The sequence below is a fragment of the Lonchura striata genome, chromosome Z (genome assembly GCF_046129695.1).
Source record: "Lonchura striata isolate bLonStr1 chromosome Z, bLonStr1.mat, whole genome shotgun sequence".
NCBI lineage: Eukaryota > Metazoa > Chordata > Aves > Passeriformes > Estrildidae > Lonchura > Lonchura striata.
The window spans coordinates 34,324,673-34,349,355 of record NC_134642.1 but is presented as its reverse complement, the minus strand read 5'-3'; the positions used below and the strand labels follow the sequence as shown (position 1 = coordinate 34,349,355).

The 24,683-nt window shown below is 35.4% G+C and overlaps 1 protein-coding gene across 1 annotated transcript in view; it reads right to left on the bottom strand.

The window, feature by feature from the left end:
* HCN1 (hyperpolarization activated cyclic nucleotide gated potassium channel 1) overlaps positions 1–24,683 on the bottom strand; it is a 191,503-nt gene that overhangs the window by 82,823 nt on the left and 83,997 nt on the right. Inside the window, exon 3 of the mRNA XM_021553855.3 lies at positions 7,960–8,121. Coding sequence (XP_021409530.1) covers positions 7,960–8,121 — 162 coding nt within the window. The remainder of the gene's footprint in view (positions 1–7,959; positions 8,122–24,683) is intronic.

Here is a 24,683-nt window from a genome sequence, read left to right as displayed (position 1 = left end):
TTGCTTTCATAATTCATATGTAAACATCTGTTCACACATCTAGAAGATATTAAAAATTTACTTATTAGCAACAACATTAAATAAGATGCTGTATATTTCAGAAAATATAAAGATTTTCCTATACAAAATCTTTTCCATCATTTCTATTAAATTAAATTTTCTGAAAGTTTTAGGGGTCTGTTTGAATTAATTCAGGTTGAATCTGCTGAAATAAGTATATGTGCAGAAAGCAGGAAGTGCAGGGAACAGATGGATGAGAGTAATTGTATAGAAAATTATCCTATATTTTTAAAAGAGACAAAATACATGCAGTCTACACCCAAATAAACTGTGTACATCCCTGGTTTATATGTATGAACAGTATGGGCAAAACCATTTCAGACATGAAGGAAAATTAGTAGGCTAAAACAAATGGAAAAAATATGATGCTATATATTTTCTGTTTTTCTCATGTTTCAGTAGCCAGAAGTGAACGCAAATTGAGACTTCCAGTTTTACAGGTAAGCTTTTAGCTTCATTCAAATTCAAATTAAAGTGAAAATATAAAATATTAAAATTTCCTTGGAGAGGGGAGTTCATAAATAGCCAGATTTAAAAAAAAAAAAAAATTATAAACCACTCTTTTCTTAATTTGGGATTTTGGGAATCCAGATTACACATCCTACAGACTATTGACATAGGTCTGGTTGACACAGACCTGTATCTCAAGTTTCTCATGCATCAGAGTGACTTTGCAATTACGTGAACCAGAACAAAGTATCTTTGATTTTTTCCCAATTTGAAATGCATGTATTCTAAATGTGCCTTTTCAGATGGTCATTCTTTCATGTCTAATTGCATCCCAATAGACACTTCTATACTGCACTTTAAATATTAGAATGAGTCAGATGTTGAATAGCCATTGGAAAAACCCATCAGGTAAAAGCAGTAAAATCAGTGCTCTTGAGAAAATCCGATTGTGATAATGACCCCTTGACAAAAATATGCACCTTGTACAAACCACATTTTTTTCAATCTTGAATCATACGGATTATGAATCAGGCTGTGCATTTTCATTAAGTGTTGCAATGAAAAAGGGGAAGATTTGCTGAAGAGCAGCTGTATAGCAATGGTATTCATCTGGATGTATCTGCACTGGGTTTATTCTGGGAAACCTTGTCTGGCATAAATATTCCAAGAGTTCAGTTTTTGGATACTCCAATCACAAGAGAAAAGGCCATCCAGGGAGATGTGCTTCTAAGTAATTTTTTCACATTTATATTCTAGTTTAAACCACCACATGCAGATAAACATTTTAAATTTAGAGAGCAAAGCAGACTGATCCAGCTCCCCCCAGAACAAAGGGAACACTCACTACAACAGAGAATCTGCTTTTGGCCATGTGGTGCTTATAACACCTCCTGAATATTTACTCCAGGGTAAATGTGGGATACGAGGTCCTAAAACACCATAGGTCCAATTTATGTTTTTACTTTAGTTCACATTTTTTACTAAAGAAATGGCTTAGAGCACACTTTATGAAGTTGGCTATTTTTTCCTTGAATGTCTATCAAACACATCAAACACAACAATAGGCTTTACAATATTATGTGCAATTTCTTGTTTTTTCCAGTGTAAGGCTTGCATAAAATATTTTGTAGTTTACAGTTACCAGAAATCCCTTCACAATGTACTGCAGCGTAAGCATTTATGAATTGTATTGATTCTTGAGGGAGAAACACGGAAACCAGATTTTCATGACAAATATGCAAGTTCTTCCTTGCATCTGCTCCTTGACATATTTCTACTAGCTCTTTTGAAAACACAGAAAAAGTGTGGAAATAAATTAGAATCTTTTAAGTGTATCAACTTGCTTTTGCATGTTCCCTCTAAATGATTGTTTCATTATTCACATCCCATATAGGGAAGAACAGCTCTTTATCTGAAAGAAACAGAAGCATGCAAGGCAGTCAACTAATTCATGACAGAAGTCATCCTCTTTAGCACCTATTATCACATCAGCAACATAGTGCTACAATCAACACTTACAAACCTGTCCTAATTTAGATCCTTCCTTTAAGCACCAATATCTACTGAAATAAGTATCACCAGCAGCATTAAATAATTGCATCAATATTACAGCATTAGTTTTAAGCATTTTAGTGAGAGTAAGGTAAAATGGCAGATCTTATGACAATAGTTGAGTTAGCAATGCTAAACAGTTCTCAAAGTTGGTGGAGTTCTGTGATTAAAATTGAGAATACCTTCTCTGAATGACTACTTTCCATTTTGAGGAAGCTATAATCCATATATTAAAGTATAACTTTCCCTATTGTTAAACTTCTAAAAATTTTTTGAACCTTCCTGTAATGATTTTGCACCTTTATTTTTCAGTTCTTATGGTTTTCATCTAAATTAGCTTATGGCTTTAAGACAATAAAGTAACATTTATAATCTGAGAAGACATTAATGGCACAGATAATATACTGGGAAAAAAAAGAAATCTCAACAACTGTAAGGCTAGGGAAATCTAATAACTGCTTTTATCTAAGCACATCAGAAATCCAATGCCAAAAATAGAGTCCAAAGTATATGAGACATCAAAAAATGTATAGAATATTACATCAAAGAGGTTGGAAGGAAACAAGGAGTTTGGAAAGAAAAATTATTAAAATTATTACTACTTCCCATTCTAGGCCTGCAAAAGCAGGCTACCTGCTAACCTGTCAGAAAACAGAATAAAGCATAAGTGAAAACCAACGTGGCCTTCCTAGATCCTCAGCAATTGTGGTAAAAAAAAGAACCTGTTTTGTTCTGCTCTTCATTGATCACGACACACTGAATTAAATCAATAGTGTCCTCAGATACTCTATTTCTCTAGTCCCCACTAGCTTGGCATAAGATTTTGGTATTGCAATTAACGCATGTCCTCAGTCTGCATTAAACCTACCTTGTCCTTTAGCACTGCACATTCACAAAATTTTTCTCTGCAGTTTCTTTTACTAAAAAATCACACAAATTAATATATCTTCCTGAGCTAATATATTTTTATGCCTATCACTTTGTGCCAGACCAGTGTAACAGATCATTCCTTCATCATCTTAATGCAGGAGAAAGCAGACCTCAGCGACTAGGTCAGTGCTGAGGGCAGGACAGACCAGCAACTGAATTCTGAACAGCTGAACATAACAGAAGTAATATAATTACTCATTGTAGATTTAAAAATGTGTCTTAGTCCTAAGAATGCCAATTACATATTGTTGTTACCGATATTACTGCACTACTGTTCCAAGATACACTGCACTAACTAAATAGACACACATTAATAGAAATATATGAGTAAAAAATACATTAGAATAGTAGTATACCACATCAGATCCACAGTTACTCTAGGAATCAGATGATTCCCATATAGTCCAAACATTTTAAGCACGCAATAAAAGACTGTGGGATTTGATTTATATACACATCTATTGCTCAGCATTGCAAATGAAATCATAGGAATCTATTACTTTAAATGTGGCTCTATAATATTTTATTATAATAAAAATGTACTCAGAAACATTTGTGAAGCTCTAAATGATGATTATCACATAATGATCAAATACAAAAATCTCATGAGAAAATTAGCTTCTCTAATTGCCAACTATAGGGAAGAAGGTACTAAGCTGATGTATTATCAAAAAGGACAAAACCCAATGAAGAATAACATATCAAAATAACTATAATAAAATCCTTGAGCTCCAATAAGTAAAGCAGAGATCTTGCTGAAAAAAAAAAAAAAGCAATTGTGTAATTGAAAATGGTGCTTATTAGTAAGAAATGGTGATCATTAAAATTATAGTTTTGGGTAGTATGCTAAATAATTTTTTTATATATTACTTATATGTTAGCACAGTTCTCATGGCATTATAAATCCTAACCATCTCCTGCCCTTCTGAATTACCCTATCAAATATTAATTTAAGTAATTCATTTTATAATAAGAGAGACTTCCAAATTCTGTACCAGAAATGCCCAAATTCTTTTACTAGCAATGCTGATACCACCAGAGATGAAGAAGGTCTGATTTCCTTTGCCCCTGAGGAAATTATGAGACACAAATGGGCATCAATACAGTGCAAAATCCCAGGTTACTAAATTCGTCCTAACATCCCGAGAGCTGTAAGCAATCCAACTGCAAGGACAGAAAGGAAAAGACAAAACAAAATAAATCAGATTAACTGAAGGCTCTTACTGAGCAAACATTGGCTGCCAGGGGAAATGCCATAAAACTAAGGCATTCCAAAAACTTTACAATCTCTTTTGGCTTTTAAAAAACTCACCATTCAAGTTAAATTCTATACCTCTCCGCTACACTTTTATCTCACAAAGGAAACATTATAAATAAAAAGATATGTAAAGCCCAGGTAAATACCTTGCTTAAGGGACCATATGTTTTCCTAACCATACAATTAATTATTGCGAATACAGACAGGAACATATAGGTTGGGAATCTTCAGACACACTAGCAGATCGTTACTAACAGACACTGTTAGTAATGATCTGCTGCAAGGTATGCTTTGTTACAGGCTGTGATGTTTAGATGGCCAGATGGCATCAGTGGCAAAAGTGTCATCTCTCATCTCTACTTGCCTAAAAACCGTCCTCATAAGACATGACTAGGTGAGTTCATCAGCTGGGACCCACACACTAGTTTTGCAATTACTGCACCTGAAACTGAATGCAGAATCTTGTTTTGCATAGACTGACTATAATAGAGGACCACTGTGTTTTTCTGGTTTTGTGTGTACTTAGTGTTCTGTGTGGATCTGTAAGTTTTACTCTTAATTTTCTAAGGAACTACTGGCTCAAACTCTGAGGCATGAGAAAAATGTTTAGTCTATGAGTCATTATGGAAGTACACTAGTCTAAAGCAATGCAGATCAGAAAGCTGAGGATAAATCCCACAGGGAGCCACTGATAATAGGCTTTCTGACCCAAGGAGAAATTAAGCAGCATCATTAAGAAAGTCTGTGAAACTTCTTCAGAAAAGACCTTCTTTAGGAATTAAAATATCCTAGTGTTGAAAAAAACTAAAATGGCATCAAAGATTTATATTCCCTCCTACAAGTAATTTACTCTTATTTTGTCTATAATGGATGGGATGGAATGTGACTTAAAGTAAGGGGGGCTTGGGGGGGAAAAATGGGTATTTACTTTCATATGACATTTATCAGTGTTCTTATTTTTAATGGCCAGTACACCGATATTCTGGAAGATATCGGTGTATCGGCAGTCATTTCATTGCAAGACGAGGGCTTACTTTTGGAACTGCCAAGAGGTTCAAGCTGAGAGTACAGATACAATATGGGCTCATAATTATTATCATGGCAGAGAGTATAGCAATGGGATCTTTGTTGAACTACTTAGGTTGTAGGTTGGTACAGTGTTAACCAGGGGTGATCTTATCCCCTTTTACAGAGAGGCTTTCCATTTTGTAGTCTCCTTCATTTGCATTATGAGGTTTCTATAACCTTCCAAAAACAAAAATCCAACTAACTTGTTTTGTTTCAATTGTATTCAGTCACATTGTTCAAAGAGGTAGTAAGCCACTTGCAACCTGCATTCATTTTCCTATTCCCCTCTGTAATTTAATGTAGATTAAATTTAATCTACATTGCAGCATTTGTAAATTAAAACCACAAGCATGCCTGAGGCATTTGGATACTTTCGTATATCAGCTTAGATAGATGAAACAGCTTTCAAGACAAGGCTTTTAAAAGTTCTTCATTCTGCAGCCTGAAGCAGCTAACGTGCAAGACAGAATGGAACTATGGACTGGAAGAGTAGGCTGAGCTATGTCAGTTGAGGAGACATCATGTCATCCTTCCAACATCCTTACTTCCTTCATTAAGATATTAGCTGCAAAAGCTTTTACTTGCCTCTTATATTTTGGAAAAACTGACTTTTTCTGGCTGAGCACACACTGGCTTGAGTAAGTCTTCAAGCCAGTGATCACAATTAATAAGTTTAAAATTTTACATTTGCATCCAAATGACTGCACTGGTACCAGGTGCAGTCATTTCAGTATCAGAAGTTAAAATTCAGAGTAGATTAAATTGTTTGCTACAGTATACCTGCAGAGTACAGCTTCCCTCTTGCCAAAGCTCTTGCAGTATCAAACAAGTTGACTGTCAGTTAAGATTCTGAACTCAACAGAAAAGCAGATAACTATCATCATCACCATCATTATCAACCTCCTCATGTTTCCGCTATCGTTTTAGAGGACTGATATCCCATGACAGCTTCACTGTCTTTTTTTAGTGTTAAAGAATTCATTCCCAGAGCCTGGAAAACAACTAGGAAATGTCTTGTAACACCATGACACATCTAGAAAGGTCTATATGTTTTCCCTAAGAGTGGTCTTAAATATGCTCCTGATTCCAGGTGGGCAGCCCACTTTCTTTCTCTTGCCTCTGGCCTAAAAGACTGACTATGGCAAATTGCACTCAAATTTCTCCCCAGTGTTCATTCAACATAAACAAATTCAGGTGCTGATAAAAAATATTTAATGTTGCAACTTCCAGAAAGGATCTTTCCAAGTTTATATTGACACTAGAGAGAGAGAATATTGTTTCCATAAAAACATACCCTGTATGTGGGTAGGCAAAAAGAAGGGTCAGAGCATGCACATAGTCTGTACAGCTCTCTTAAGATTGAATGTAGCTCTTAAGGAGCAGAGAGAATTTAATAGTTTAGTGTTTTCTAAAAGATAAATACTTCAATTAAGTGTAATCCAAGGCTTCCTTTCATTCGCTAGCATGATTTTCATCCAGATCTTTAAAAAGCTGGTAGAAATTTTATGCTTTGTAAACATGAATGGAAGATGTTAGAAAGCAGAACACAGAATACAGCAGAATGGAAAGATGTGCTAGTCAGCACTGTGGTGACCTAGTTTTATTGTAGCAATCCCATTTTTGAAGATATGTCAGTATTTTTTTTAGAAAAGCAGGCACAATGAGGTGTCAGCAAACATGCTGGTTATCACTAAAGATGTTGCCTGATGACTGCAAATACTTGTCTGTATGACTGACAGGCTTAGTCAAGGAGTTCCCACATTAATGTGCAGTATCATGTTCCCAAAGGAACAAATACTGTTATGGCTCTACAGTAGGAATATGTGACACTGAGCAAGATGTCCATCTGCAATAAAGGTGATGGTTTATGGATCTTAATATTACAAAAACTGGAGAGACACATATTTTCAGATTACCAATGAGAGAGCTGCTTGGCATTTTTTGTTTTGGCTACAGATCCATTCCAAAAATTTCACTGTATCAATGTATTTCCTATAAAAATGTTCTATATACTGCCGCATTATCTGATTGATAAAAAAAAGTATTTTTCATAGCCATTGTCCTTTAAATAGAAAGTCATTACCCATCCTTATAAATAACGCAGAGTCACATTCTGTCCTTGAACATTCTGTTCCCACACAGAAAACTATCATACAACTGAGTCTATTTATCTTATTTTACTTATAAAAATCTTGATATGTGTGTTGGGAACAATGGATCATTATATGATTCAAAAGTTTACAAACTGAGGATAACATTACATGAAACTAAGGCAAATAATCTACCTCCAGTAGCATTCTGAAATTATGGCCTATACTGAAAGCAGTGGTGAACTGAGTGTTTCCATATTTCTTTTAGTGGCTTTTTTTTAGGGAATAAGGGTTAATAAACTAAAATGACTTTAAAACTTAAAGTATTTTCTGGCTCATTTACTGTCAATGAGTCAATATCATTTTATTGACCATAAGGACTACAAAACAAACTTTACTTCATTAGCAAGTGAGCCAATAAAATATGAAAGTAACCTTGAATAAACTGCAGGACAGCATATTACTAGCTATGTGTTTTTACACTAAATTCTGAAGCTAACTGTTTAGAAAAATAATGTTTAGAAAGCACAATGAAAAATGAACAATACTTACAACCATACCGTTTAGGGACACCCAGCAATCTGGTGGGAAATCCTGAAGTAATGGTACTAAAAACTGTAGACAACCATCCCAGTGGCACAGCAGGAGCATCATTCCAATCAGATTAAAGATTCTCACCACTGCACTGGCCAGATCGTATGTCATGTGGAAAATCTGCAGACAAAAATTACAGGTGATGAACATGTTGCAAATCAGAAATTAAAATAATTTCGTTTTCATCAGGCAGGTTAAAGGAAAAGAAGTGTCATCCTGAACTTCTAAAAATGGTGAGGTTTCTAAGGCAGGATCATTAATTTGAGCACATTAATTTCAGTAGAGAACCATTCTGACACACCTGATTCTTGGCTGCATGCCAGCATTATGTAAGCTGCTGAAAAAGGCATGTGTTGAAGTCACCCAATGAAGTGTTTTCCAAAAACCCTCCAACTCCTTTCAATTGAAGCAAGACTCACAAATTAAAAAATACCTGGTTAAGCTAGTGATACCATTACTTGCGTATGAGTTTGGTATTTAAATACTAAGAAGTTGTGGGAGATTTAATGCCCCCTTCAGAAGATTCACTTTTGCATTTCTTATCTTCTCAAATGCATAAAAATTTGAGTGAAGAAACAATACAAGTGCTACATTTTTTGGCTTCTACTTCTATACTTCTAATCCAATTTGTATATACCAGTTCACCAATCAAAAATTACAAAAAAGGTAGTTGATAGCTTTTAGTAATTCGCATTTTCCAAAAATGCTGATAATTCCATGGCTACTACATAGACTACTGTGGTAGATAAATTCATATCAAATAAATAAAGTAAATTGGATTTCAATGTATTGCTCCATTCTTAAGACACAAACCATTTGCACTTGAAAAGTGTCTTATAGCAAATCACACATAAAATTCTCAAAAACAACAGAGACATTTTCAGGTTTGTCCTGGGCAAATTTGCTGGACAGAATTTGCATGAGGAGCAGCAGTCAGCTGCTGATATAGTATGAAAAAAATGTATTTAGCACTTCCCTGATATATTGGTTTTAATGTACTTCCAATCTATAAATACAGACATACTCCACACTTCTTACACAATTCAATCAACTAAAGATAAATGCGTAACATTGTAATATGCATAATTATCACTATGCAGGAATTATATTTAGAAGCTGAAGAATGTACAGTTGGTGTTTAATGGAATTTTAAGTATAAACTACTACTTAGTAGTGTGGCTAGACACAGAAACCAGATGATTTAGGACTTAAAATATCAGATTGCTAGAGATATATGGGTATATTGGTAGATGAAATCTTTCATTTTTAAACTAAAAAATTCACACATAAAAAATGGAAAGTTTGTGTCCTAACTTTTACACATCTAAACTAAAAGCAGAGGTAAAGTATCCACATTGCAAATGAGTGCAAGTATAAATATGGAGAGTACATTGTGGTGTCTTTAACTTTTTATTTGCCTCTAGTATTGTATTAACATATTTACACTTGGGGGTAGGAGGCATAAATTTTTTTTAAACTACATCCTAAATGCTCTGTGGACTGAAGTCAAGTTTTTCCATTCAGGAATTTATTGTGATACCATGAAACAAGAGGAATAAAGGAAGTCATATTTTTATAGCTTTTTTTTTGTACACAAATTACAATTCTCATATTAATGAGATAAGCCTCATTAAAACTCCTCGAAGATATGTGTGGTTTTCTCAGAGATAAATTGGAGGACAGGAAACTAATGCCATTTATTTGAGGAAATAGTAACTTGCCCATCAGCTGGTCCTCCACTGGGATAGAAAGAAATACAAGACCACAAATCAGTTTCCTTGATTTTGCAGAACAGATGTGTGCTCAAATTTCTCTATTTCAACAAATTTTTTTAATAAGATACTATTCATAGCAAAAGTAATTCAAACATTTGCACACAACTAAATTTAAGCTCCTAAGCTCTTCACTCACATAGTTAAATATAAATGCTTGGTTATCATTAACATTTACCATGTAAAAATGCCATTCAAATAAGAGGAAATTGCAATTGTAAAATATATTTGAAAATCTGGTCACTTTATTTAGATTACTAATTTCAAACCTAAAAATTCAGTTTAACCAGAAAGAGAGCAAATTTTGGACAACACATTTCTCAAAATTTACTAGAATTACTTAAAATCACTGCATATGAGAAAAAATTAAAAATCCTCCTGAGAACTAACTCTTCCCACAGTTTTGTTTCCTGCAATAGGAAAAATTTCATAAATATTTCTCCTTTTTCATTGTTGCTCAACTTCATTTCAGTTTTTGTTATGTTTGTCTGTTTGTGTTTGGCTATAGTACTGTCATTTTTCATAGTTTCCATATACCTGAAAAGATAAAGTAAAAGATAAAATAAAAGTAAAGTAAAGTAAAGTAAAATAAAAAAATCTAGCCTGTGAACTCACTTCTAAGAACTCATAATTTCTTCCTTTGTTAATTTTACAAGCTTTTATCAATAACCTGGAAACCTTATTTTTTTTCCTGAATAACTGACAATGCCTCTGACAATGGCCAAAATGAAACCACAGATTAACAGTTTCCAGTGTTTTGGCACAGTATTGCTCATAGAGAATAAGAAATTGCTGAAGAAGTCAGACTTCACATGTTTTATCTCAGTTTTCACTCACACTTTATTAATGACTCTTTTTATTCCCACATAAGAAGCAGAAAACATACTATTCCTTCCTCACATTTATAATAGTGTATATATCAAATTGGTCATGCTAACTTGAATTTCTGAGCCTGAGATGGAAAAATCTTTACCAGCCCAGGAGCTTAACTGCATTTTAGGGCTGTCATATTAAATTATTAGCACATGTATATTTTAACCAAGTGAACATAAAAGCTGTTGAACTGCTGTCGTGGAATGCACAGGTTGCCTCTTCTGCCTTCCAATAATTGGTACTCTGATATTAGTATATTTGTTCAGTTGTGGTTTTAGTTCAGTTTAGAATCATACAATCATAGAACCACAAAAAAGATGGAAAAGATCTCCAAGATCAGCAAGTCTAACTTTTGACTGAACACTACCTTGCCAACAGTCCATGGCACTGGTCATTTCTTGAACACTTTCAGGGGTGGTTATTCCACTGGCTTTGACTTTTAGGTTCAGCTTATATAAACATTAATATTTACAAATAATCAGAATTTAATTCTAATTAAATGAAGGATAAAACTTCAGAATTTCCTAGAAAAATGTATTCAAATCTCATCTCATCGAGTTAATGCAGACACCTCTTCCACTTCTCAGAAGTACTAAAGGTGCTTAGCATCACAAAGCTATCCCACGTTTAGTCTTCAAATGGAGATCTGCAACATGCCTTGGGCAATATGAAATGGGTCTAGCACCAAGTGAGCTGTGTGGAGTCTGGAATATTAAATAGACACAGAGGGGGAAAAGGGAGAGCTGCACATGTGCAGCTCTGGAAGGTACGCTGAAAGATGTGCTTACAGCAGTGAAACTCCAAGCTGGACTGCAGGGCAAAACAACAGCTATGAAAGTGACAAGGATTTTTTTGATTCAGTCTCTGGGTCAGCCCAAAATTATTATGTTTATCCCTCAACCAACTAAGCAGAGATTATAAACAGTAGGATCTGAATTCTCCTATCTGAGCTGGATGTTTACTTTTAAGATAGCAGTTGCAACAAAGCTCCCTGGAAATAAAATAATACAAAAAGGAGAACACAATGCCTCTTTTTGAGCATACATCTCTTGATCTTCTTTAAACGATGAAAGATAACCACGTTTTTTTCTTTATCTATTTCATATTTCACAAATCAACTTTAAAATATATTCTTCATAAATATCACCTGGGATACTATGGGTCTGATTCAACTCCTACCAAAGCCAGTTTCTTTGAGAATTTTAGGTTATCACATTCTACACTGGAAATACATCTACACAAGCAGATGTAAACATGCATTGATTGAAATACCTGACTATGCCCTCAGGGTAACATTTTACACTCAACTGATTTCTGATATGTGTGCTTAATTTTATGATAAATAATTCATCATTGATAATTCAGTAGTGGGAAAAGGTATAGAGCATTATCTAATCTAATTGTATTTGTGACCTTAAGCTGACAACAAATGCAAAGATCTGCTTCTGCTTTAGCTGGCCCTGAAGGGAAAATACCAGTGATTTAATAAACAGAAAAAACTATTTTTAATCAAACATATTCAGAAAAAAAGAGCTGTGATTGGCCTATTTTATGTGACCTTTAAAATTTGTTACTTTCTAGATGGAGTCAGTCTGACATTAGGTTTTATAATAGGAGTCCCATTTATTCCAATTCAAGAAAATGTACAAATAGAAGCCAGCTTCTGCTGATAAAAAAGAACAGAACAACAAAACAGAAATGTGACAGGTTAAACCTGAAAGCATTAATAGAACTACTTTGCCAAAGGAATATTTAGGCAAGACTTGAAAAGGTCACATATAACCAGGAAGCAATGTTTATTTACCATATTTAAGTTCTGCAATATTTATTTACCATCTCTAAATTCTGCAAATACCATATATAAATACTGTAAATTGGCCAATGCTATACTAAATATTAACTCGCACACAGAGGGCATGACTTCACTCAGAATGTGTGGTTTTGTTATCCTCATGTGATAAATGTGTGGAAGCTTGACATCTAAATTGAGAGGAGCAGTCACTTTATCTCTACAAAGAAAAAAGCAAGCAAATGACAAAGGATTCAGGATTCTGAAATAAAATCACCACTGCTAATTCTCACTTGTTTCTACAGAGGTGGAGGTCTCATTCATCACTTATACAGATGACATGAAGTACTTTATTAGACTAAGCATTTATTTGAAGTGAAGCAAAGTATAAACAAACCAAAAACATTTCACAGCTGTCGGGAGGACATAAACACAGAATACGAACAGCCTGCCTCTGTGACAAAGCTCAGCTGTAACTCCTCTTAAGCCATAGTACCAAACTGAGTGTGACCATATGGCAAACAACATTGGAACTGTTCATGAACTTAAGAGACTGATAGTTTTGGCAGCCTGAAGTGTAGGTCCATTTCCACTTCAGCATCATTTCAAGCATCAGCACCACCTGAACTTCAGCTCAAGCTTCTTGATGGGTCAAATACTTCCACTGACAGCATCACTGAACTCAAGCTGGAGACCATCTGAGCATGGAGCTGAGCTAGAAGGGACATTTATTTTCTTTCATAATTATTTATGTCTCAAAGGGAAGGCAGCTGGGAGATATAGCCAGTCTGTAAATGGCTCAAAATATTATTTAAGATTTTTTTTACTAGCTGAGCAAGAGGAACTGTTTATTTTATTAATATGAAGATGTACTTTGGCAGCAACAAACGAAGAGAAATAAGTTATTCCCCTTTAGTCTTTGCCAAGGCAGGGATTCCCACTATGCTGAAAAGGCAGCTGAACAAGCAATGTGAATACTAAAAAATATCACTGCCTAGAACTCTTCAAATATCAGATACCTGACTGCATTTTAGAAATTAGTATCAGATTCTGAAGTCTATATTCCCCAGTTTTAACACACTTACAAAACCAGTTCTCATCCTCAGTGAATCTGAAACAAGCAATAAATACCAGACTTATATTTACTAAGAAATCTACAATAAAATATATCTAAATGCCAAGACAATGCAGGGAGAATCTTAGGAAGTAGCAAATTCTTCAGAAAAAATGCATGTCTGATAAAATTATTCTATAAATTTTTTGATCATTCAAGTCACTCAAACCCTGAACTCATTTTTATTTTCATTTTTAAGGCATAACTTTGGTGGCAGTTACGCTCTATCCCCAGCACACTAGATCTTTTCCCAAGAGACAGGTATTTAGGAGAAAGAACAGAGCAGTGTTCTGAGTGTAACTTACACTGAAATGGGAAGAAAACGATCCGGCCAACAGGCCCATGGATCAAACAGCATAATTCAATCAAAATAAATAACCACAAATCAGCTACAATACTTTCTATGCATTTATAAATATTTTTACAATCATCATTGTACAAATGTAACACATGTAACCAACTTCTTTCAGTCTCAGTATTTTCCTGACCTTCTTTTTAGATTTTTTTTAAGGCAGTAATGTTTTTATCTTCCCTTCTCTATGAATACAAAATGAAATCAGATACTTTTTCATAATAGATGAAGTACCAAAAGATTGGATGTACACAGAAAGTTGTAATTTTCTATATTTACAAAAACTGTATCTGAAACTATTGTAAAACAATTTTTTTACTAAATCTGCATGCCACATATCTCAGCAGATGTGGCTTTGGGAAGCAAAGGAAACTGTGTAGAAAAGCCAAAGAAAGTTTTCTCTTATGTATTCCTAACTACTCCTCAAAGTATCACTTTGAGATTTAAATGGATGATTCACTAAGCACAGTTCTTTTTACTGATGCCTTCTCCCTAGCTCATACTGCCACATAGCTGAGCTTCAAATCAATTGTCCTAATTATTATATGGCAGTGTAATGATCTCATTGAAAACAATAAAAATAATGAAGAATATTTCTTCTAGGGAATTTAAACTGATGCCTTTCTGAAGCTGATGAGGTTCATTTCCAAACATGGAAATAACGGCCAAAGAATAGAAAAGTAAAGTAATTATGTTAAATTTCATGTGGAATAAAAGTTCTGAGATGAAGCTGGTTCTAACTGCTTTCTTTTAATAGCATGCAATACCTTCCTTTTAAAAAGCCAAATAAATGTTGCTTTATGAGGCACAATTGTTTTAATGTTTATAGATTTGGGTTGTTAAGAATAGATTTAAACTGTGAATAAAATACGTAAAATTTCATACCATATTGGAATATGAATTTTGCTTTGGCTAGTAATTTAATTGAAGAGTTCATAGGCCAATAGTTACAAAAAAACCCCAACACTATCAGTACAAATCAAGGTAGTTGATTAGTGTACGATACTGCATGAAATTTGGAACTGTTCAACAGTTGAATGCTTCAGGTCCTAAATACATGAAATTCATTTGTTCTGATTAAAATCTTACAATAGCAAATATATTTAAGTCAATCATAGTAGCTCAGAGTCATAAAAATCCAGGAAATAACAGATAAAAGAACATATGTGAATAAATTATTCTTCCAGTAAGGAATCAGTGATTCGTGGTCTAAGTCAATGTTTCATAATATTGACAAATGATTCTAAAAATTATATGGCTAATTGGATGACATTATAGAGAACCTTTTTGTAGGAAGTGAAGACCATTGTGCAAATGAAGTCTCCTGTTCAAATCTTACTGCCACTCAAAATCGCATAGAGGGCATCTTTTACAGTTTTAAAGGTTTAATTAAAAAGATTGCTGAGCAGGTACAAAGAACACACCAGAATCATAATCTTAATAACTTGCCTCAAAAATCACCAAAAGATTTTAAGAATTCAGTTGCATGATAAAAAGCAACATACAGCCAAAAATCCAAACCAAACCAAACCAACAAACAAACAAACAAAACAAACAAACAAAACAAAACCAAACAGAACAAAAAAAAACCCCAACATTTTGAAGATGTTGCTTTGGAAATTTGCATATGATAGTCTCTCTTCAAAAATACTATGTTTATTTGGTTTATTACATAAAACTACCTTTAACTGAACTATTCATATACTGAATTATTCTATTTTTCTGTGTTCAACATCTGATAAGTCCATGGCTACCATTATTAGGAAAAGTGAGAGTATGCTTGCATGTACATGAACATGATTTGCTCACATCCCTTAATACTCACCTTTTCTACTGATATCCTGTGAGCTTAAGAAAGTGGGAGATTGAGAAAAAAACCCAAAAGACAATATAAACATATAGGTAGTATTAAAAAAGATGAAATATATAGTAAAAAGAAGCAAGTGTTCTTTCATGGTCTTATTTGGGTTTTTTGTTTTTTGATTTTTATATATTTTCTATCTATTATAAATTGACACTTGAGTCTGATGGCTAAAATCTTTCTGAATTCAGTACAGAATCAACTTAGATTTTAAATTTTATTGCTAGCAGTTTTAACAGTGAAAGGTTGATGAGGGGCCATTGTGTCTAGAGTTTTTCCATTGTTTTTTGATAAAATAAATTAATATTAAATAATTTTAAAATTGGTTGTTTTATTATGCTAAGTTATTTTGAAAAATAAAACTGTTTTAAAAAGAAAGCTGTTACTGTACAGCAAGCCTAATGTGTAAATTCCTCTCACAGTGTCTACTATAATACAGTCTCTCAAAGTTTACATTTAGTAAATTTTTTTTAACTACTTAACCTCACCAAACACAATGCCTAATGGTAATGGAAAAAGATCCACTAGACTGCACTTTCCAAAAGCTGACTCTAGTTCCCTGCCACAGCTCTTGCTGACACTGGAGTCACCCCAGATGATCACTTGAGGTACCTCTTCAGAGATTTGGTCTCAACATTTCATCATTCCAGTCATATTTTATATAACTACCCAGTCTTGAGAGATCTGCTGTTGAACACTACACAAATAAACATATTTTGCACAATTAATGGCTTTTAGCTGACCATTCATGTTTCAGTAGACCATACACACAATTGTTTCTCCCAGGAAAACCTCTGCCCTCTCAACTATTTTGATTCCATGTATCAACATTTCTGCTGACCATTTCTAGATGTTATCTTCAGACCAATATTTAAGTCCAGCCTGCACGTAGTGACAGAACAACCTTCTATGCACTCATTCCCTGCACTCTTGCCCTGATCTACTGCCGGGAATTGTTTGTGGGATTGCCTACAGCCTTTCCCAGTGGATCCACATGGACATCATTAAAATCAGCTGTATGCTGTTCCACAGAACCACATGCTCCATCCCGTGTTCTGCAAATCTTACAGGTTTAGCAAACAACAGTGAGCTCTTTCTACTAAATATCCTACCCAGCCTAGACCTCAATGCTGAAGGATCAGTAATTTAGGCTACTTTCTTACAGCTTATTACTTACAAAAGCAACAGAAATTAATCTGCTTTCAAGAGCAATTCATATAGCCTTTAACTCTCTGACCCCCACCTCCAGCTCCAGCCTGCTACAAGTACACCAGCAATTAAAGCACCCTCACATCAGGACAGACAGTGCAGGCTGGTGCTTGTGTTAGCTCTTCCTTGACATCACAGGCTACGGTTCAATGCTGTGCTGAAATACTGCAACACTGACCACAGCACAAAGCAAATCACCTGTCATTTCACACTTCTTTTGAACCAAATGCATTTCACTTTTTGGTTTCTTAGGATTAGCATGCTAAGCCTCGCACAGCCTTTTTGCAGTGGCCAGCTTCTGCATTCTCTCTGTCTCCGAAGTGCAGCTGGAATCAAACTGGCTCACAAGAAACTGCGTAACTCATACGTGGCAGTCTGGCAGCCAATGGAAAAGATGTGGTGAAGCAAAACTGCAGACTAAGAACTTGAAGCAAACGTGCTCTTCTTCTTTGAATTATCCCTTGTGCCCCAACTTTTACAATTCCTCCTAAAACAGAAGGAAGAACATTTCCTTTAGAACATTTTCTTGGAATCTTTGATTCCACTTACACTGGTCCTCCAAGAACTTTCTTGTTGCGGGTTGAATGCATTCCTCTATAATACAGGCTGCAATCAATTTTTTTCCTTCTCCATCATCTGTTTTTGTCTAGTCCTTCTGTTTTACAGCACTAAGCATCCTGGTGTTTTCCTTTTCTGGTTTCTCTAGATTGCTTATATTTAAAAGAAAAGAAAGATTTCTAAAAAAATAGATCATAATTATTTTAAAGAAAAGACTATCCTTACTAGCAATTCCAAATTTGTGTTGAGATTTAGGCTCATTTTGTATTTTTAAAGGCAGACTCTTCTGTTACTAAACATCTAGAGGGAAACTATTTACTTTCAGTAAGTTGATGAGGATTTCCCCCTAATTTCTGTGCTTTCTCTTATTCTTGTTTTCCAGAGCATCCCTGCAGTACAATTTCAGTTCATCTATTCCAGATTGTACTTTTTCTATACCCTGTCCCTGTGCAATACCTTCTTTTTTTTTTTATACACTCCAACAGAGAACATTATATTAAAAAATATTGATAAAAGATTCTCAAGTCCAGAATAAGTAACTCTTCCATCCTTTTTTAGAATGACTGTACCCAATAGCTACCATGAAAAGGTCAGTAGTTCAACTACCACATTGTAGCAATATTGCCAACTCTGAGCCAGTATTACTGTGATTTAGGTTACCCTGCAAAATCTGTGATTCACTTAAAAATATCCTTTGGGTTATTCATATTTGCACGCCTATCAAACTTCCCTCATAAATTGATGGCTAAAAATAGTTACTAAAAAATAAAAAGAAAATAGTTACAAGTCTGGGATATTTGCAAAATCACTCAACTCCAGGAAATAGGACAGAGAAAGAAAAGCATTATTTTAATGCCTACAATAAAAATGGAAGAGTTTGCAAGTTTTCAATGATATTTCAATCAACTTCCTTTCACTAACTTAATCCTAAATTACAGGAATCCTTTGTTTCCAGAAGGCTAAATCCTGGAGCCATTTATCCTGCGTGCTCCCTGTGCTGCAGATTACATTTCTGTGACTGCGCTGTGACGGAGACTGACTAGCAAGAAAAGTATTTACGCAATTGAAGAGTGACAGTGGGATGGAGAGGTATTTATATCATCATTGCATTTGGCAGCACCAGCACTAGATGCTTCAAGTGCTTCCAAAGGCTGTGGTACGGCTAATAGACCAGGAAAAGAACAGTGGAGAACACAAAGGTTGCAGAAGGGAGGAGAACCAAGACATGTAAAAACCAAATCAACCTGCATGAAAATGGGCTAAGATTGTGCACTGTGTAGTTGTAGGTAGTGCCATCCGGAGCACTAGGTGACAGCACCTCATATGTGGTTGACAAGGATGAAAAAAGCAGCACTGAAGCACATCCCAGAGCAACAGAAGTGGTGGTGCCAGGAGGAGCACCGGCCTGCTGCCAGCAGGTCTGCTCTCTCCTGACATAGTCTAATGTTGATTACAACACTTCCAGCTGACTAGGTTTGCCCACATGCCATGATCAAGCATGTAAGCTGAACCCTTCGTAAAGAGAGTTAGGGTGTCTTGAAGTATTTTGTGGGGATGGTGGCAGAGCTTCTTATTTATCAGTGCCTCTTATTTCTTGGTCCCACAAGATAGATAATGTTTTATCTCCAAATATTTTTCCAGCTGCATAACTGCTGTGCAACTGTAGGTTACACATGTGTGTAGCATCACTCTAGGAAGGAAATAGAGCAGGAGAAGTCATGGCTTTGCAGAGCTACAAAAACTATTTGTCTACACAGTTCACGTCATGTAGCAATGCTCTATAAGCAATAAGGCTGCAGGGAGCTTTCTGAAAGACTGCTGGATGTGGACTAGGACTTACCCAATTCTTTACCAGACAGTACTCCCTGAAGTACAATTTTGAAATTACTCTGGACAATTTATCACCTGCCTAAATGACCCTGTCACTTGGTGAATCCATCTGCATGGTATTTGCTCTAATATTCCCAGCCCCAGAAGCAGCAATAAACAACAACTTTTTTTTTTTTTTATAAATCAACCTGACAAATACAGCTTCTTCTCCTCTGATGACCTGAAAAACAAAATAATATTAATTCCTGGGTCACCCACATGTTTTCTAGACTTTAAAATGCCGTTGCTAAATAAAATTTTTTAAAAAATCCCAACCCACAGTCACGATCATTCTGGGAAATATTTTGTGGTTTGACTGGCTACATCTGACTTCTATTTCTGAAATAAACACATTAAAAATAAATAAAGAAGTTGTCTAACTTTTTAACATTCCTCATGTTAAATATTCAAACTGTGTTCTGCACAAATCCTGCACTTATTCTGCTCATTTGTACTTCTTTACAACATGAGCTGCAGAACAGCTCATTGTTGAGAAACAGGAGAGATGGATGCTATGGCTCATCCTTGGCTCTCTGCTGGCAATCTGGACAATATGTGACAGAAGACAGAGAACTCTTCTGGGGTTGATACCCTATTTCTTGTGCATCAGCACATGGAGGTCATATATTTCTCACATATAGTTTCAATAAATAATGCTCATCCTTTGTACACACCTTGGATTATGGAGTGGGAGTAGTCAGTTTCTTTATATGGGGAAAAACAATGATAAATATTATTCATGTTAAGAAACACTAAATAATTAACTACTTTTTTTTTCCAAAAACAAAGGAGTTCATTGCACCACGGTAACAATAAAGCCAACATTATCTTTGAAATTCAAAGCAAAACAACTAATGAAAGTACATTATGTTCAAAAGACAAAAAGATTATGTAACCACAGACTAAATCCTCACTAAATCACAGTCAGGTCTCTCCAACATCTTCCTTTCAATTTTTTTCTTTTTCCTTTCATTTGGTCTTCCCTTTCCACTTCAGTGATTATTGATTCCTCCTTTCTGAAGGAGCACAATTCTAAAACAATTATCTGCTCTCTTAGTATTTCCCTCTTAGCTACAAGCCAAATGTTATTCCATTAATGTACTGTTAGCTCTTTTCTCTTCATTAAAACACAACTGTTAAAATGGGAAAACAGTGTACAATTTGTTTTCTAACAATGGATATAATGTACTAACATAGAAAGGATGTCATCTATCCTGGCTACACCCTTCAACAGCGTTTCACTACCAAAAATGTTATTTCTGTGCATAAAGGCAGCTCTGAACAATGCCACACTCAATACGCAATTTCCTGCTCCATCTAGTTGATTTCAAAAATATCTTTTCTTAAGAATGTAACAGAGTTCTTCTCAGGGATGTACATACATTCAGGTACCCCAGGGAATCCTTTTTCCCAAAAGTCAGGAGGAGTTCGGTACATCTTCAGTGATGCAGCATTTCACTTGATTTTGTCTGTCCTTTTGTGGCTGAATTAAATGGCAGTCTGTCCTAGTCACAAGGGAAGAAAGGTTTGGGGAGCCATGTTTTCAAGAGGGAGAGACAGCTGTTTGGCAAGGTCAGATGAAACAGAAGAGCTGTTGTTCATATGAATTTTAGTTCATTTCAAGTATTAATCTCTATTTTACCAGATATTGCATATTTTGATTTTATGACTGAATTAGAAAAAGGATCCCTTAATATTTCCTTACATATCTCCACATTAAAATGTATGTAAATTCAAGTTCTATTTGTGTGTCTATACTCCTGGCACTGAGAACATGCATGTCTCTGTTATCCACAAACAGCAATGTTGTAACAGTCTGTATTAAATGGTCTTGAATTTTTTCTATCTGTAGCAGTAAAATTGGCCTTGCTGATGTACATGCTCTTTTCTGAAATGCAAGTAATTAGTAGATTTTGCATATTTTGAAGTTTACACAGGACTCATATGAAAACCAACTGAAGAATGTAATGTGGGCATTTATTACTCTTGTATCTTTCTCTGATGACCTATGAGAAAACACTCTGATACTGCTCTATATGTTTTGTAGCCTCAAATGCTATTGAGCAGGAAGGTGAGAGAAAGAGTCATCAGTCTGTGTTAAATCTGGATATATAAAAATAAACTCTAGCCCAAGTCACCAATCACTGAAATCCAGGACAGAGAACATGCAAAATCCATATAGTTTCCTTGCTATTCCTATTACTTATTTTACACCAGATTTAAAAAAAGGTAAAAAAACCTGTCCTGCTAAGTAACATCACCTAGACATGGCCAATCCTGGCTTAGGATAAAGAAAAACTACCATGCAGTTCAATGCATACAACGAAAACCATGATGTCTGAACATGGTCCCACTCTGCACTGGTGTGGATCTCAAGTACTGTCTGCAGTTTTGGGTGTCTCAATAGAAGAAGGATATCAAATTATTAGAGCGCGTCCAGAAGAGAGGGATCAAGAAGGTGAAGAGTCTCAAGGGCAAGACTGAGTGTCTGAGGTCAGTTGACATGCTCAGCTTGGAAGGGGAGGTGCTGATCTCTCTGTGGTGACCAGTGCCAGGCCACAAGGAAGTGGAGTGATGCTGCACTGGGGAAGTCCAGGTTTGACATTAGGAAAAAAGTTGGTTACTGAGAAGACAGTCAGTCCCTGGAACAGGCTTTCTAGAGCACCTCAGAGCCTCTCAGAGTTCAAGGAATATATGAAGGATTCTCTTGATCCTGCGGTTTATTTTCAATAGTCATGTGATCAAAAGGGAGTTGTACCCTGTGATCCTTGTGGATTGTTTCCAATTTGAAATTCTACGACTGTACAATGTTATCATCTTGTTCTTCAATATACAGTCTATTTCATTTTATTCCAGTAGGCTTATAGGTATCTAACACTTTATTAGTTGTAAAACTGCCTTGCGACTAATATTCATTTAGGACACAGTTTAATATTCTTTTGTGGTTTTCAGCTTTGGTTACTTCAGCTTTTCTACATCAGATGTCACAGAAACAGTTGTGCTAACAACAGGACTGAAGCCATCATCCCCAGTGCTACTTCAGCAATGGTACAGATGTTTCTGTAACTGGTGACTGCAGTGGCTTTTCTTCCTGGTTTGGTGAAGCAAGAGGGTAGGGAGCAAACACTGTAGCTCCTCTGTTCTTTTGACAGACTCTTTTGACAACCAAACCCTATGCAACCAAGATGAGAGTGATGAGCCAGCCTGGGTACTCATGCAGCTCTGCCCCAGGCCTGCATTGCCCCATGTTTGTACGAAAAGCTAACCCTATCTTGAACGGGGTCTTCTGTCTTCACACAAACCCATGGGACAGCTGTGTCTAGATTTTGCAGCCAACAGACAAAAAAGAATAACATAACACTTAACACACTTCAAGACTTACTGCTCACCAAAATGGATTAATTCACAAACAAGAAAGTCTTTAGTCTTATGAAACAGGTCGATCACTCAGACTCAGTACACTCCTGTTTGTCCCCTCTGTCCCTGTTGGCATGGCCTTACCAAGGAAGTATTCAAACATGTTAAAATCTAAATAAAAATACAAACATATTTTAGTGGAAGGTTTATGCCCTTTTAAAGAATATTCTGTATTCAAGTCCTTGTACATATTTTCCATAAAATTCTGAAAAAAAACTTTAGTAGAATATCACTTAATCCTCAGACCAAAAAAAAAAAATTATTCCATGAGTCATTGTACTGATTTCAGAGGGGACAGAATTACTTTTTTCTTACAAGCTGGTACATTGTTGTGCATTGCATTCAGTCCAAGAATCATGTTGGTGGCACAGAGATGTCTGGGATGTTGCTCAGTAGTGCTCGCCCTAAATCCAGGACATTTCAGTGTCCTGTGCTCTGCACTGCTCAGGTGCCCCAGGGGCTGAGGGAGCATGGCCAGGAGAGCTGACCCGACCTGGCCAAAGGGATGTTCCATACACAGACTGACATGCCCAGCACACAAAAACTGGGAGCTGCCTCAAAGAAGACTGTAAGAGTTCAAGGACAGGATTTGGCATCTGTCAGTGGGTGGTGAGAAATTTGTTCTGCATCACTAGTCTTTCTTCGGTTTTATCTCCCTCTCTCCCTCTCCTTTTTATTACAATTATTAGTACTAGCATTACAATTATTGTGATTATTATTGTTGTTGCTGCTATTATTATTGTAACTGCTATTATTATCATCTTCTACTTTGTTTCAGTTATTAAACTATTCTTATGTCAACACATGAGTTCCATTTTCTTTTCTTTCCTTTATCTTCTCCCCATCCCACTGATGAGAGAAGGGGGAAGGAGAAGTGAGAGAGCAGCTCTGTGGTACTTAGTTGCCATCTGCAGTTAAACCATGACAGCTGTTAAAAAAATGCTTTTAGCCACCTTTATTTGAGAAAATAAGTAAAGTATTCATCATGCATATTAAGCTGTTATGATTTTGCTTTTATTTACAAATAAAGCGTTTGATTATTTTTTAGCAAAAAAAGCATTTAGTGCCACCTAGGGGTATTCATAAGCTTATGAATTTGAATTTTTGACAGCTGAAATATTTTGAATGAGACTGTTTCTTCATAGCTGCATTCCTAGGAATAAAAATATGCAGTAAAGAAGGTATATGAAATTTTGTTTGTCCGGCCTGACAACAGGGAAAATGCTAATTCTAAAAACATAATGAAGTTATTTTTTTTCTCTGTATCAGCCAGTAGCAATAAAATAAACAACTTTTACAGAAACTTGCAAAATAAATAATCCTTATATTACAAAGAAATAAATAATTAGGAAAAAAAAGCCCCTTCTCCTGACTCAAAATTCCCAGATTACCAAAACAGTGGAAAACTAAAAATCACATTAATTGCCTGTCTCAGATGTGTGAAACTCCATTTCAGATGCTTGAGTTTGAATTTGATTTCCTCCTGTTCAGCATGAGCTGGGCCGGGGGAAGATTCCTCAGCAACAGCATGAAGCCAAATGCCATGTCAGCCACAGCATCTATTTACTCACTTTAGTTTTTATTTCTTGCATTCAATTATTTTCCTTTGTTTTGTTTTCCCCTTTGCTTGATAGCTTGTGTCAATAAGGGATATATTGGTGTTATTTTGGAAAGATTATTGATAGAAAAATGGATTAATCTACCATAGGCTACTTTCAGACACAGTTCATTGATAAAAAGTGCACTGCTTCCAAAACAAGCATTTAATGCATCATACTGATTATAGATATGGGCTGCTACATTTATCAAGAAGATTTTTTATAGAAAATACTACAGTAAGTATAAAATATATTGGCAGAGAACTAATC